General features: G+C 42.6%; 1 protein-coding gene across 4 annotated transcripts in view; it reads right to left on the reverse strand.

The window, feature by feature from the left end:
• The window catches only part of gramd2b (GRAM domain containing 2B), a 29,757-nt gene extending 13,316 nt beyond the window's left edge, over nt 1-16,441 (reverse strand). For 2 of the 4 annotated variants that reach the window (XM_013136584.4, XM_013136587.3), the window contains exon 1: nt 16,242-16,439. In XM_013136584.4, coding sequence (XP_012992038.2) covers nt 16,242-16,348 — 107 coding nt within the window. In that variant the 5' untranslated portion in view covers nt 16,349-16,439. Of the gene's footprint in view, nt 1-16,241 lie in introns of all 4 variants that reach the window. The other 2 variants (XM_013136586.4, XM_013136585.4) reach the window with 2 other exon arrangements.
• Nucleotides 16,442-16,881: the final 440 nt, after the last annotated feature.

Genomic DNA, 16,881 nt, shown 5'->3' on the forward strand with positions numbered 1-16,881 from the left:
CCCTGTCGGTGCAGTCCCTCGCGGCCTGCAATAATGTGGGCCTTCTGGCTGCTGCTGTGGCCAAAATGACAGAGGGCCGCACCTCTCTGACCCCAGCTGAGGTGAGAGAGGTGGCGCGTGCATCGGCGGCCATTTTCAAGTTGACGCAGGCCAATTCCCTCTCGGCGGGTCGGGTGATGGCAACGTCGGTGGTGCAGGTTCGGCACCTCTGGCTGGCGTTGACCTCCCTGAAAGAGCCGGAAAAGGTCCAGTTCCTGAATGCTCCGCTTCAGGAGGACGCGCTGTTCGGTGTTGCGGTCACCAAGGCTCTGATACGCCAGAGAAAAGACAGAGAGGAGCGTCTCCGTCTCCGAGCGCAACATCGACGAGCTAAGGCGGCGAGTGCAACTGAGCAGGACGCAGCGTGTCCGACGCAGCGTGAGGTGAGGGAACCTCGCCCCCAGAGGTCGTCCCCTCCTCCTCGCCGACAGAACGACGGGGGCCGTAGGGCCCCGCCGTTTAAGAAACGGCGTACCTGACTCTTTGGGGGGAGTGTCCCTCGGACGCTTCCCCACCCTGTGTGCGTTTGGTGGGGAGCTCCTCTATTTCTGTAAATAAAGCCATGTGTTCACCTTATTTACCTGTGAGTGAGCCTTCATTAACAATGGCCGCTGTAGGCCTGAGTTTGGTTAGTGAGCGGGTTCCCTGCCCTCAGACTCTGCCTGAGGTCAGAGGTGTCCATCTCCATAAGGCAGTTTTCTGTTGGACGGGGCAGACTTTTCTGTTGGACGGGGCGATTTGCACATTAAAATTTTCAGTGACTGCCAATTGGCAGAGAGGGTAAGCCCCTATGGACGACGCTCCACTCATAGAACTTGGGTTACGAAAGTAACCATCGTTATGGATAAATATTTCTTCCATGGGGAAAAATAATTTGATGTTCTTGTTTCTTTTATTTCTAAGAGCACAGATACATTTTAGGAAGGTTTCTCAAAAGTATTTGCTTTGGTTGAGACGATACGCTAACGTTATAGCTACCATGGTAGAGATAGTTTGAAATTCACACAATCGCTCTCTCCAAACAAAATATGAACATCTTCGGACTAAATAAGTGAGGACTAAATAAGTGTAAGTGATATTTTAACACAAGTAAATGTAAAATCTGGATAAACATGGTCACAGACCCCATTTGAAAAACGTAAAAAATTCTAAGAGTAAAATAATCGCCCTGCAGTATAATAAAATATGCAGAGCCGACTCCAGGAGCTTAGGGCCTGAAAAGATGACATGACTTTGTAACACCAACATATTTAAAAGAGCCTACATAACTTTTTACCATTCAATCCTGATTAAAATGTATACATAATTGCATTATTAACAGCTGACTATACACTCACCTAAAGGATTATTAGGAACACCATACTAATACTGTGTTTGAGCCCCTTTCGCCTTCAGAACTGCCTTAATAGCATCTTGCAGTTGATGGAGATTTGTGGGATGCACATCCAGGGCACGAAGCTCCCGTTCCACCACATCCCAAAGATGCTCTATTGGGTTGAGATCTGGTGACTGTGGGGGCCATTTCAGTACAGTGAACTCATTGTCATGTTCAAGAAACCAATTTGAAATGATTCGAGCTTTGTGACATGGTGCATTATCCTGCTGGAAGCAGCCATCAGAGGATGGGTACATGGTGGTCATAAAGGGATGGACATGGTCAGAAACAATGCTCAGGTAGGCCATGGCATTTAAACGATGCCCAATTGGCACTAAGGGGCCTAAAGTGTGCCAAGAAAACATCCCCCACACCATTACACCACCACCACCAGCCTGCACAGTGGTAACAAGGCATGATGGATCCATGTTCTCATTCTGTTTACGCCAAATTCTGACTCTACCATTTGAATGTCTCAACAGAAATTGAGACTCATCAGACCAGGCAACATTCTTCCAGTCTTCAACTGTCCAATTTTGGTGAGCTTGTGCAAATTGTAGCCTCTTTTTCTTATTTGTAGTGGAGATGAGTGGTACCCGGTGGGGTCTTCTGCTGTTGCAGCCCATCTGCCTCAAGGTTGTGCGTGTTGTGGCTTCACAAATGCTTTGCTGCATACCTTGGTTGTAACGAGTGGTTATTTCAGTCAAAGTTGCTCTTCTATCAGCTTGAATCAGTCAGCCCATTCTCCTCTGACCTCTAGCATCAACAAGGCATTTTCGCCCACAGGACTGCCGCATACCGGATGTTTTTCCCTTTTCACACCATTCTTAGTAAACCCTAGAAATGGTGAGCAGATTGTGAAATACTCTGACTGGTCCGTCTGGCACCAACAACCATGTCACGCTCAAAATTTCTTAAATCACCTTTCTTTCCCATTCTGACATTCAGTTTGGAGTTCAGGAGATTGTCTTGACCAGGACCACACCCCTAAATGCATTGAAGCAACTGCCATGTGATTGGTTGATTAGATAATTGCATTAATGAGAAATTGAAAAGGTGTTCCTAATAATCCTTTAGGTGAGTGTATATCAGAGATGAGTCTGTTAATGATAATGTCATGTTGAATATACTGATGTGATTTAATATAATTCTCTCAAAATGTGAAAAAGGATATTTGTTTCAATATATGATTGTTATTTTGTGAAATATCAAAGGTGAGGCAGTTAGAAAATGACATGTACAATATATCAGTTATTTCGGATGACTATATCCACTTCTGAAATATTTATTTCTAGAAATGAGCTACCAACCTTTTCATAAAAAGACATAGTTCTGAGGACTGCACTTTCACCCCCGGTTCCTAAGTACTCTTCCCTGGCACCCATAACCTTGCCAGGCACTCTACACTCAACAGTCATTTGACCAAAGACTGTTTTATTCTGACTTAGTCTTTTATGTGAATGTGTGAATATGAAACTCTTTGAAAATCTTTACCACTGTAAGTTAGCTATCTAAGTTATGTGTCTGAGCAGACATTCCTTGATTGCATTTCCTGCTAGAAAATAGTGTTACAATCTTGCTAATATTTGTGATGTTGACTGCAAAAGAACGAGAAAAACTAACAGGCATTGTGGTTTGTTTGACCAAACCAAATGCATAAGTAATTACTGCTCAGGAGAAGCAATTACATTGCCTTTAGCTAGATTTTGCCTTGAGCAGACTGGACAAAATGTGCATATTATTGTTTCTCCATCAATGGTATTACTACGCTAGCTAGCTAGCACAATTAGGGTTTCAATTTCCCTAGCAAGCCTTCAACAAGTATCTGCTATATGGCAATGCATCTAATGCAATATATAGCTCATGTGATGTTTTGATTGGTTTAGCTGTATACTTTGTGTATTCTGTGATCCGTAGTTACGAAAAGGGCTCATCAAGTTCGATCCCATCTAAAACGAATCAACAGTTTGAGGTGCTTCAGACCGGTCAATATGCTCGTAGTTAGTAATGATAGTGTCAGATCCTAATAGAGTTATAGAACTGTAATTCAACTCACTGCCGATAGGCGGCACAAACTTACATTGTGAACCTGATCTATTCATCTGTATGTCCGATCATGCATTAAAGCCCTTAAAAAATATGATATTGTTGATTACAAAATTCTAATTGTTTGGGTCCTCTGTGTGTCATTCAAGCAGCAGATCTACTTCGCACTATTTGGTACGTGTGCATTCTGTGTGAGTGAGCGCACCAGTTACAGGGCTTGTCATTTTTGGCATTTGATTCTGGCTACGGATATACGTTCATTTTTGCCGGACCACATAAGCGGAGCTGGCCTCTTACTGAGTGAGTGACTGAATTATTGACTGACTGACTACCCCTTGTTAAATACCGTATCAATCACATTTATTTATAAAGCCCTTTTTAAATCAGCAATTGTCACAAAGTGCTTTTACAAAACACTCAGCCTGAAACCCCAAGGAGCAAGCAACAACAATGTTGAAGCACAATGGCTTGGAAAAACTCCCTAAGAGGGGCCGAAATTATGGAAGAAACCTAGAGAGGAACCTGGCTCGGAGGGGTGACCAGTCCTCTTCTGGCTGTGCCAGAACATTTAGAGTGTGCAAGTTGTAATAATTAGTAAATGCATTTGGGTTGTGTCCAGAGTCTACATAATCTATTCCTGGTCAGAAACATGACCAGATGGACAAGGACAGAGACAACCAGGTGGAGGGGAGGCTGGTTATCAGACTGGCAGCTGGAATCGTCAGGTATCGTCTTGATCTGCAACACAGCCAGGAGGACTTTGGACAGTGGCAGCAACAAGTCTTTAGAGCCTGGTACTCGAGAGGACATTAATATAGTAGCGTAAAACCTTGGGTTTGAGACAGGGGGGTCCAATGACACTGTGGCCCTTACCGGGGGAGGCCCCAGACAGGGCTCAACAGTCAGGAAATCAATCCATCCGTATTGCCAAGCATCAACCAAAGGGACAACAACCAACCGCAACCACCCTGAAATGAGGGCCTAGTATTGCCAGCAGAGTTCACCCCAATTGCACAATAGGCGCAACGGAGAGACAACAACAAGCCAGTGGTTTGTTGTAATGTAGTGGTTTGAGATGCGGACTGCCATGTGGGCGACTGCCATTCAATCCTCACCACGGCCAGAACTAAGTATGCTTTAGGACTGGCTACAAGCTTCAGCAGCTACGTTATAGTGAGCATAAAAAATACAACTGTTTATGGTTATTTTGCAACTATTTCTGGTGGATTTTTTAAGTATGCATCCATGCATGTTTTTTGGGGTAAAGTAGACCACAACCCCATGCACAGTAAAAGAGGAGGGGTGTCCAAGATTCTCGTCTTTTCTCTTGACAAAAAAGACAGTTATCATCACATATATCGATAGTTATTGCATCTGTGTCATTCACGAATGAAAGAAAAACTAAAGTTGTTGTGCCATGAAATGAAATAGCTTTGGCAGTGTAAAGTTGATCCTCGGTCTTGCTAGCAATTGTTCAATTATTATGACTATCCAAGTAATAAGTAGATACTAGTAAGCCTATTACTGACTAATAAAAGCCATACAGTTCATAGATGCTATTTGTGGTGGAAGTAATAAGAAACGTTTATCAGTTTAACACAATGATTAATGGTGTCTATCTAAATATTCATACTTGACGTGATGTTAATGCGTGACAAAATGATGTAATGTCGAGATGCAATTTTCTTACGAGGTAGAATGTCCCAATTGGTCCCAATACTGGCATACTAGCTTACTACAGTATATACAAAACAGTACGTACTTCACCATCATCCGTGAAGTACGTACTTGTAGTATGTAATATGTAGTATGCAATTTGAAATTCAGCCAATGCTTTTGATTTCCTCGTAGTTCACATAGCGTAGTGGTTACCTATTCAACTGTTATGGTATGGATGACCATCTACAGTAATCTTTGTACAAGAGTAGCCTACACTTTAGTTCCGTTAATAAATCGGTTGCCCATGTTAGTTCAGCAAAATATTTATGGCTGGGAAAAATAGATACATTTGGAGACTATACAAGCCCTTGGGCCTTGTGGGAGGACCCCTGACCTTCAGTACTTTGATCCTGGTACAATTCCCCTCTCTCAAATACTCATCCCCTCAGTACCTTTCAGCCGTCGCACAAAAATATACAGCTCCGGGGGAAAAAAAACTTTTTTTTTCCTTTCCAAAAAAGTTGAAAAGGAAAGTTTTGAGTGAGGAACAGAAGCGTTCAATTTGCAGTGGTCTCTCAAAACCTTCCTTTTGGACTTTTTTGGAAAGGAGAGAATAAGGAGAGAATATATATAAGCCTATGAATATCTACATAGGCTTACAGAGGCCATTATCAACAACCATCACTCATGTGTTCCAATGGCACATTATGTTTTCTAATTCAGGTTTATCATTTTAAAAGGCTAATCCATCATTAGAAAACCTTTTTGCAATTATGTTCAGCACCACTAAAAACTGTTGTGCTGATTACCGGCCTTTAGACTCATTCAGCTTCTGGAGCATCAGCTATTGTGCGTTCGATTACAGGCTCAAAATGGCCAGAAACAAAGAACTCATAGACTGACCAACAAAAACAAAAATTGGATAACAGATACTGGACAGAAGAAGATTCGAAAAAAGTGTTATTGTGAGGTGTGAGGATTGCGAGTGTGTAACGGAGAGGCAAAAACGGAAGTAACAAAACAACACTGACATGAAGGATCACATTCTTTGACTTTATCACAAAAAGGCACGGCACCACAAGGCCATGTACAACAAAAACACAATAACCTGTGAGGTGCGGGTGAAAATGAGAAACCTAAATAGACATCATAATGATCAACTCAAAACAGGCGTGGGTGTGATTGATGTGCTGCTACCATCTGCTCTAGCCGGCTGTTAGTACACCAGTGAGGTGGAGTGCCCGGAGAGGGAGAGAGCACATAGCGCCACACAGCGCAGCCGTCATAGTACCCCCCCCATGTGCGTCTCCTCACCACGATGACCTGGGCGCACCCGAGGGTGTGAAACAGGCCGATCCGGACGGCAGGCATGGATTCCGGCTGTCAGGGAGGGATCACAGATGTCCACCGCCCGGACCCAGCTCTGTTCCTAGGATCCATATCCTGCCAAGTCCATCAGGTACTGGACCCGGCCCCGCCATAGCTGGAAGTCCAGAATTGCCTCAACCTTGTATGCTGGACCCCCAGCTACCTCCATCACAAAGTCCACAAAGAGGTGGGACCAGGGTCACTGAGGTACTGGTAAGGTGTGGAGCTTGCCTGCTGGAGCCATTCAGGACTGTGAACGGCCCACGGGCACCCTTGGGCCAGTGGCTCCATTCCTCTAGTGCCAGCTCCACCACCCAGTAGCTCACGGTCACCCACATTGTAGTTCCTCTCTGCAGCAGTCAGTGTCCTGGATAAGTATGCACAGGGGTGGAGCCTTGGAGGAGTCCCATGCGGCTGGGAGAGGACCGCCCCCACCCCGGCCTCGGACGCATCCACCTCAACTGTGAAGGGGAGCGGTGGTGAATCTGCCCTTCAGGTGGAGGAAGGCCTTCTCTACTTCCAGGGTCCAGTGGAGGCACTGTGATTGGCCTTCCAGCAGTGATGTGAGTGGTGCAGCGATGGTGCAGAATCCCCTGATGAACTGGCGGTAGAAGTCGGCAAACCCAATGAAGCTCTGCAGTTCCTTGATGATCTTTGGGACTGGCCAGAATCTCACCGACTACACCCTCAGCTCCTCCATCTGGATGCCTTACGTAATGTGATGGTTAGGCAGGTCTTCTGGCACTCCGGGGACCATCCCAGGATCGTCTGCTTGCTCCAGACGATGTTGGGGTTGTGTCTCTGGAGCCACGGAAGACCCAGGATGATGGGGTGTATGGATGACATCACCATCAGTTCCAGTCTCTCTCGATGGCAGCCGTTGATGGTGAGAGTGAGCGGGGGGATCATGTGGGTAATGGAACACCACGGGACATCCATCTAGAGCCTGGAGGACCTCAAATTGTGCAACAGCAGCCCGATAGCAGAGACCAGGGAACAGTCAATGAAGTTCCCCACAGCTCTGGAGTCAATCAGGGCTGTGGATGTATGAGAGAGAAAGCCTCCAGAAAACACCACTGAGCAACAGAAAGGGCTTGTTATGTTATGCAAACGCAAGGCACCTACTGTGCCTGCCAGCGATGCCAGGCTACTAACCCCCTTCCTGTCCTGCGCTAGGGCCGAGGCACACCCTTTCTGGAAGTGCCTCTTCTCACTGCAGAACAGGCACAGACCCCGCTGACTCTGTCATTCTCTTTCCTGTGCGGTGAGCCTCTTAATTCCCAGTTCCATATGCTCAGGTTCTGACTCCACCCAAGAGGAAGGGAGATGGGCAAGGGGCGCCAAACCATCCTGGTCCCGGAGCTGCCTGTCGATGGCAATAGCCCGAGCGATGTAGACATTCAGCGGCATGGAATTGCTGACACACGCCAGCTCCATCTGGACCTCAGTTCAGTCCGCTGCGAAAAGCCGTCTTCAGAGCTGGCTCATTCCAGCCACTTGACGTCGCCACCGTCCGGAATGACAGGGCAAACTCCAAGGCCGTGCTTGTTCCCTGCCTAAGGCGCATAAACCACTCACTCCCATCCCGCCACCCCTCTGCGGGTTGGTCAAACATGGCTCGGAACTGAGCGATGAAACCGGGAAATAACCTAAATTCCCCAGACCTGCTGTCCCATAGCGCCATTACCCATTCGAGGATATGCCCAGTTAAGAGAGTGATCACTGTGGTCACCTTCTGGTAATCTGTATAATGTTCGTCTCCAAAATACAATTCACATTGGAGAAGGAAACCATGACAACTCTCCGGAATACCATCCTATTTTTCAGGCAAGGCTCTGCGAAGTTCTCTTTCCTGGGCGTGGCTAGTCTCCACACGGCTGATAACGAGAGGCACCAGCTGGCTCAATCGGGCTATCCCTTCCCGACCGTGCTGCCATGTGCGACATCATCTCACCAACCGCTGTTACCCATCTGCCGATCTGTCCCTCCATGGCACGGAGTCTATCCTCTAGCTCTGGCACACAACCTGGGACTCCAGCCCCCTCCTCACACCCACCCTGACTCATCTCAACTGGGGTAGAGCAGGGAAAACACAAAGACAAACTGCAAACAAATAAACAGATCGATAAAACAAAAATGAGTGCCTCTATGGGGACTGGTTATTCTGTGAAGTGCAAGGATAGCGAGTGCGTAATGGAGAGGTAACAACGAAAGTAACAAAACAACACCGACAGTACTTTGACTTTATCACAAAAAGGCACACATACAATAAAGACACAATCACCTGTGAGGTGAGTGTGAAAATGAGAAACCTAAATAGACATAACTGCTAACTGAAAACGTGTGTGTGGGTGTGAAGGGTGCGCTACTGCCGTCTGCTCCAGATGGCAGTTAGAACACTGGTGAGGTGGAGTGCCGGAGAGGGAGGGAGCACGCAGCGCCACGCAGAGCAGCCATCACAGTTATGGACAGACAAAATTACGTTTGATGTGCTTGGATCCCAAAGAACAGAAATTGTGAGACACAGACCAATGAAAAGATGCTAGAGTAGTGCTTGACTCCATCTGTCAAGCATTATGGTGTGAGTGAGTAGGCAAAACACACTTTTATTTCTTATGGGATTCATATTCAACTGTAGGTCATAACAGAATGGCACAATCATAAAACAAAACATGGCAACAAAGAAAAAAAAAAAGCTTCCCCCTGTTCAAAGGTATACATACCCTTAGTTCTTAATACTGTATATTGCCCCCTTTAGCATCAATGACAGCATGCAGTCTTTTGTAATAGTTGTCTATGAGGCCCTGAATTCTTGTTGGTGGTATAGCTTCCCATTCGTCTTGTCAAAATGCCTCCAGGTCATGCAAATTCTTTGTTCATCTTGCATGAACTGCAAGTTTGAGATCTCCCCAGAGTGGCTCAATAATATTAAGGTCAGGAAGATGATGGCCACTCCAGAACCTTCACCTCTTTCTGCTGTAAGCACTGGAGGGTCAATTTGGCCTTGAGCTTAAGGTCACTGTTGTGCTGGAAAGTCCAGGAGTGTCCCATGCTCAGCATTCCTGCAGAAGAATGCAAATTGTCTGCCAGCATTTTCTGATAACATCCTTCATTCATCATGCCATAGGTTTTCACTAGATTACCCGTGCCTTTAGAGCTCACACACCACAAAAACATCAGTGAGCCAACACCATGCTTCACAGTGGGGAAGGTATTCTATTCACTACAGGCCTTCTTGAGCCCTCTCCAAACATAGCACTTATGGTTGTGACCATATAGTTTTATTTTGGTCTCATCACTAGAAATTACAGTGTGCCAGAAGCTGTGGGGCTTGTCAACGTGTTGTCAGGCATATTGTAACCAGGCTTTTTTGTGGCATTGGTGCAGTAAAGGCTTCTTTCTGGCAACTGGACCAGGCAGCTCATTTTTGTTCAAGTATCATTGTATTGTGCTCCTTGAATCAACCACACTGTCTTTTTCGAGAGCAGCCTGTATTTCTCCTGAGGTTACCTGTGGGTTTTTCTTTGTATCCCGAACAATTCTTCTGGCAGTTTTGGCTGAAATCTTTCTTGGTCTACCTGACCTTGAATTGGTATCAAGAGATCCCTGAATTTTCCACTTCTTAATAAGTGATTGAACAGTACTTACTGGCATTTGCAAGGCTTTTGATGACTTCTTATATCCTTTTCCATCTTAATAAAGTTTGATTACCTTGTTCCGCAGGTCTTTTGACAGTTATTTTCTGCTCCTCTTGGCTCAGTATCTAGCCTGCTCAGTGCATCCACGTGAGAGCAAACAAACTCATTGACTATTTACACTCACGTAAAGGATTATTAGGAATACCATACTAATACTATGTTTGACCCCCTTTCGCCTTCAGAACTACCTTAATTCTACGTGGCATTGATTCAACACGGTGCTGAAAGCATTCTTTAGAGATGTTGGCCCATATTGATAGGATAGCATCATGCAGTTGATGGAGATTTGTGGGATGTACATCCAGGGCACGAAGCTCCCATTCCACCACATCCCAAAGATGCTGTATTGGTTTGAGATCTGGTGACTGTGGGGGCCATTTCAGTACAGTGAACTCATTGTCATGTTCAAGAAACCAATTTGAAATGATTCGAGCTTTGTGACATGGTGCATTATCCTGCTGGAAGTAGCCATCAAAGGATGGGTACATGGTAGTCATAAAGGGATGGACATGGTCAGAAACAATGCTCAGGTAGGCCGTGGCATTTACACAATGCCCAATTGACACTAAGGGGGCTAAAGTGTGCCAAGAAAACATCCCCCACTCCATTACACCACCACCAGCAGCCTGCACAGTGGTAACAAGGCATGATGGATCCATGTTCTCATTCTGTTTACGCCAAATTCTGACTCTAGCATCTGAATGTCTCAACAGAAATCGAGACTCATCAGACCAGGCAACATTCTTCCAGTCTTCAACTGTCCAATTTTGGTGAGCTTGTGAAAATTGTAGCCTCTTTTTCCTATTTGTAGTGGAGATGAGTGGTACCCGGTGGGGTCTTCTGCTGTTGTAGCCCATCCGCCTCAAGGTTGTGCGTGTTGTGGCTTCACAAATGCTTTGCTGCATACCTCGGTTGTAACAAGTGGTTATTTCAGTCAAAGTTGCTCTTCTATCAGCTTGAATCAGTCGGCCCATTCTCCTCTGACCTCTAGCATCAACAAGGCATTTTCGCCCACAGGACTGCTGTATACTGGATGTTTTTCCCTTTTCACACCATTCTTAGTAAACCCTAGAAATGGTTGTGCGTGAAAAATCCCAGTAACTGAGCAGATTGTGAAATACTCAGACCGGCCCGTCTGGCACCAACAACCATGCCACGCTCAAAATTGCTTAAATCACCTTTCTTTCCCATTCTGACATTCAGTTTGGAGTTCATGAGATTGTCTTTACCAGGACCTCCCCTCTAAATGCATTGAAGCATCTGCCATGTGATTGGTTGATTAGATAATTGCATTAATGAGAAATTGAACAGGTGTTCCTAATAATCATTTAGGTGAGTGTATATATATATATATATATATATATATATATTTGTGCTCATAAGTTTGCATATCCTGGCAGAAATTGTGAAATTTTGGCATTGATTTTGATCATATGAAGCCATTTATTATCACATATTGTTTGGCTCCTTTTTGTTGTTTGTTGATGCTAGAGGTCAGAGGAGAATGGGCCGACTGATTCAAGCTGATAGAAGAGCAACTTTGACTGAAATAACCACTTGTTACAACCCGAGGTATGCAGCAAAGCATTTGTGAAGCCACAACACGCACATCCTTGAGGCGGATGGGCTACAACAGCAGAAGACCCCACCGGGTACCACTCATCTCCACTACAAATAGGAAAAAGAGGCTACAATTTGCACAAGCTCACCAAAATTGGACAGTTGAAGTCTGGAAGAATGTTGCCTAGTCTGAGTCTCGATTTCTGTTGAGACATTCAGATGGTAGAGTCAAAATTTGGTGTAAACAGAATGAGAACATGGATCCATCATGCCTTGTTACCACTGTGCAGGCTGGTGGTGGTGGTATAATGGTGTGGCGGATGTTTTCTTGGCACACTTTAGGCCCCTTAGTGCCAATTGGGCATCGTTTAAATGCCACGGCCTACCTGAGAATTGTTTCTGCCCTTCGTGCCCTGGATGTGCATCCCACAAATCTCCAACTGCAAGATGCTATCCTATCAAAATGGGCCAACATTTCTAAAGAATGCTTTCAGCACCTTGTTGAATCAATGCCACGTAGAATTAAGGCAGTTCTAAAGGCGAAAGGGGGTCAAACACAGTATTAGTATGGTGTTCCTAATAATCCTTTAGGTGAGTGTATAACCATGCATTCTGTAATGTAAGCATTTCATTTTGAAGAAAAGTAGTGAAATTTTTACTGTATTCCACCACACACATGCACACGCGTGCAAACGTACATACACACAAGTGTGCACACAAACTCTTGGGGCACCTTGGTAGTCACATGGCAAAAAATAAATACATCTAGATTTTCATCCATTGGCCTACAATGGGAAAATGCTTGAATATGGTAGAAGACTTTTTGTGCGTGTGTGCGTGCGTGTGATGAATACAGTCAACATTTCAAATATCACTACTTCAAAATGAAATGCTTACATTACAGAATGCATTAATGAGATACTGTTTTCTTTGCCTATGTACTGTATTTTGGATGTTATGTTGTGATGTTACGTTGTTCCACTTTATCTTCTAGTCTTTGCTACTTGCTTTTATGTATAAACTATAAGATTTTGAAAAATTTAGGTGTACTAAAACCTTCGATCAGTAGTGTATATGGAATACTACTCAAAAGTGGATTTCTTTAGTTTTACTATTTTCCACACTGTAGAATAATAGTGAAGACATGAAAACTTTGAAGTAGCACATGTGGAATCATGTTGCATCCAAAAAAGTGTTAGACAAAAGAAAATATATTTCATAGGCTACCTTTGCCTTGATTACTGATTTGCACACTGCTTTCTCTCAACCAGTTTCATGAGGTTTCCCAAGCCAAAATCCTTGATGCTGAGTCATTATTTAAACTCAAACTATAATGTTTGCATTAGTGGAATATATATTATATCTACAAACGGGCTAGGTAAGACACCACAGGGTGTACATACACCTGTAGATAACCTGTTATTACATACATAATAAGGGAACAGCCATGATCAGTGCTTATTGTTTTTAGCAGTTAGATTAGTGGCACAGGGATTTGATTGTAACAGGCAGATGAGAGGGGAATGGAAGATAATGGCCTTTATAATAATTTATTTGCTTGGACAGTGGACATTCTCCCATCCTTTTACTGTTAGCCTCCTTCGTTTGTTTGTTTTTGGTCTGTTTCCTTTGCTGTTATTATTTCTTAGTTTTGCTTCTTCAACTTATTGAATTTCCCTGAGTTGCTTTTGACTCTGAAAATTCACAGTTTGTGTTGTCAAATCAATTTAAGAATTTTCTGTACCAATACCTGACTGGTCAAAAGATTGGCCTAGAGCCCACCCCTATTTTACCTGCTTAACAGTCATTAACCTATTATTGTCAAAGCATTAATTGCTTTGACGAGTAGAAGTAGAAATATTCTCCCTAATATAGGTAAATCTTGTTTTTGACTGTACTGGGAACGTTGGTTAGCAAACTAAACAGAAAGACAAAGTCCTTTCAAATGCTGTGTGTTGTGTAATAAATAAACAAAGATGTCTGGCCCCTTTGTTCTCATAATGAATAACTTTCTGGGTACTTTCCTTGTTGGCGTTATGTTTGTATGCATGCAAATGATCATACGAATACCTGTAGCCTTGTTGATTTTAGCATTGAAACAATGGACATGTGTAGATCCTTCTAAGAAATGTATAATCATTGTACAACATTTCTTATGTACCTTGGCCTCTAGAACTATTGATACCCTTGGTAAAGAGAAGCAATAATGGTAATAAAAAAATGTAACATTGAAAATATGACAGAAATATTTCCAGAAATATAGGTTAAAATGTTCAAAGAATAAATAAATCATTATAAAATTATATGGTCTCTTCACAGAAACCCTTAGGTCAAAATTACTGGCACCCCTACAAATTCTTATGACCCAAATCGGATGTGGTCTAGCTTTTGTATGTTCATGCCTGAAAAAACCCATCTCCACTATTAAGATTCATTAAAGGGGCCTTATGTAAGATTTTTACTGCAATTCTATAATTACAAGAATCAATAACCAGAAGACAGTTAATATTATGGACTATTATAGTGTTTCACTTTTTTTTCTTGTCTTTTTTCTTGTGAGATATTTCCCATTTAGGACCATAATATCAATTTCTTAACATAGGCTGAAATTATATGAATCCAAAACAATACATTTTCATATAAGTTAAATAATGTTGACATTTTTGAAAAAGCAAGTCATAGTTGTGAAATTTTACAATTAAGGAGTACACCAATGATTAGTATTTACTTTTGACAATGTCATGAAAGCTAGCATGATTTGCTCAACTTGCTGACGTAGCAAATCCAGCAACTCATATGAAAGAGATGCAGCAAATACAAAGTTAATACATTACACCAGTTAGCTAACTACCGTTGATAATGCTACCTAGCAGCTACTAACTTATCACAAGATTTCATGATGCCAGCTGCCTGTTACTGCTGCGACACTTAGCGTGATGTAATCTGCACCTGTTTCAGCTGCAAATATAGCCTCTACACAGCTAAAGTATCATTACAAAGAGGTTGATCTATAGACTGTTGACGATGACAGTCACTCGTAATTTAGTGGCAGCATATCTATAAAATTATAACTAAAAGGTTAAGCTAGCTGTTTATGTCAGAACATTCTGAGTTAGCCAGCTAGTTTTGCCTGTAATGGGATTAGCTACTGCTAGCGAGCAAAGGAGGGATGTTTTGCTAATTTAAGTTGTGTGAAAAAATTTCTAGGATTCAAAATGTGGTTTACAATAAAATAATTTTGCCTTGTCAATATCCCTTTGTATCAGGAGCAATTACCTGAGCAAACTTGGACTATGTATTGTTTTATGAGTTTAGTTCTATAGGTCAATGGTTACCCCAGAGTGATTGGTCCTAAAGATGGTGGACACAAAAAATCTGACCAACTCAAACACAACTGTGACATAGATGGTCCACATTTATAACGTGGTCCTCGTTCAAAAAAATTAAAGCTGTCTGTCAAGTCATTACCATATGGACATGTTTATGTGATGCACAAATTCTGAGTAGTTCTGCTCTTGTTAGTCAAAACTATCAGTTTATATTTTCTATGTATTGTTGCACACTTCAAACAAGCAATGGCGGATGGCACAGGTGAAATCCCTCTGTTATTTCCTTGTTGCTGAAATTTGACACATTTAAATCAATGTAAGAAAACAAGCACTGAATAGGGAATACACTGAATGGAATCATGCAATCGTGCTTAACCCCTTAAAAAGAAAAGAAAGTACCCTAAAATATATTTGGGACCAGGTTAGTTAGTTAGAGCTTTTTGGACACAAACACTAGAGGTGAGTATGGCATAAAAGGGGATGGTCATGCAGAAAATAACCTACTCCCTAACATAAAGTGTGTTGGTGGATATGTGTTTTTTTGATGACGTTTTGGTTCCAAAGGCCCTGAGGTTAGGATTCATAACATAATGAATCCTGTCAGGTACCAGAAGATTTTAGGGCAAAATTTGTCTGCCTCTGTCCAGAGCCTTCAACTGGGTCATCCTTGGATCTTCCACCAGGACAATGATAGAAAATATTTCTTCAGATCCACAACCATTTTTGTACTGACTACTGAATCAAACCTTTGCAATGGATATCCCAGTCCCCTGACCTAAACCCTTTTAAAGATGTGGGGTGAGCTGAAAAAGAGATTCTACAAGAAAGGACCAAACACTTTATCTAAACAAAACAATTTATATTAGCATTATTTCAACTCTGTTTTTTGCTTGTAAACCTACACCCCTTACACACACTAGTTCATTTTTACTTTGTTTTTGTTGTGTGCCATAACACAAGAATTTCATTGTTCAGAATGACACTGTTATTCGGTGCATTTGATAAATAGACTTTGTACTTGATCTTGATAACCATCTGGAGAATAATCTGAAGTAAACATTTATTTTACTTAACCATGTTTGCCATGCTTACCAAGTGGGCCAATAGTTCTAGTGGGCTCTGTAGGCAAAAAAGCTGAGATGTACCAAAAAGGGTTAATTAACATACCTTTGCAGCACTGGCCCAGGGATAGACGAACTTGCAAATCTTGTTGTAACATATCTCCTTTTGAGGTGTGGAGTCGCAGAGTCGTCAAAGTTATCAAATTTCTCCATTGGAGAATCAATAGTAAAAGGTTGCAATTCCCAGACTACTCAGATGGACTTCTGCACAAGTACACATTTTGTTATGCCAAGTGAATCTGCTGACACTTGCCCCATTTTGTTATCAGTTAGTAAGTGATTGACCACTGATGGGCAGCAATTCTAATGTTAACAGTTTCATGGAGTCCCTAAACAAAGGCCTTTTCAAGTTGTTCACTTTTGGTTTACTAAATGTGTTTTTTAATTAACGGTTTTTGATGTTCAGGAACTTACCACAGTTACATCCAACATACAATACATGAGAATAATTATTTTATACACTGGAATAAAGCAATACAACTTCAGGCATAGAGTACTTTTCATCTATGTTGTCAATGAAAAATAGTGATAATTACCCCCGCACATCTCAATGTGCAAAAATAGCAGTTTATAAATCTATAAATGGTAGTGTGGTTTCTTACGTGCAGTAATGGTAGACACAGTCACATGAATTCAATAAGTCAATATTGAATCAGAGCTTACAAAGGAGAAGTTCACTATTTTCC

Source organism: Esox lucius, chromosome 13 (genome assembly GCF_011004845.1).
Source record: "Esox lucius isolate fEsoLuc1 chromosome 13, fEsoLuc1.pri, whole genome shotgun sequence".
Classification (NCBI taxonomy): Eukaryota; Metazoa; Chordata; class Actinopteri; order Esociformes; family Esocidae; genus Esox; species Esox lucius.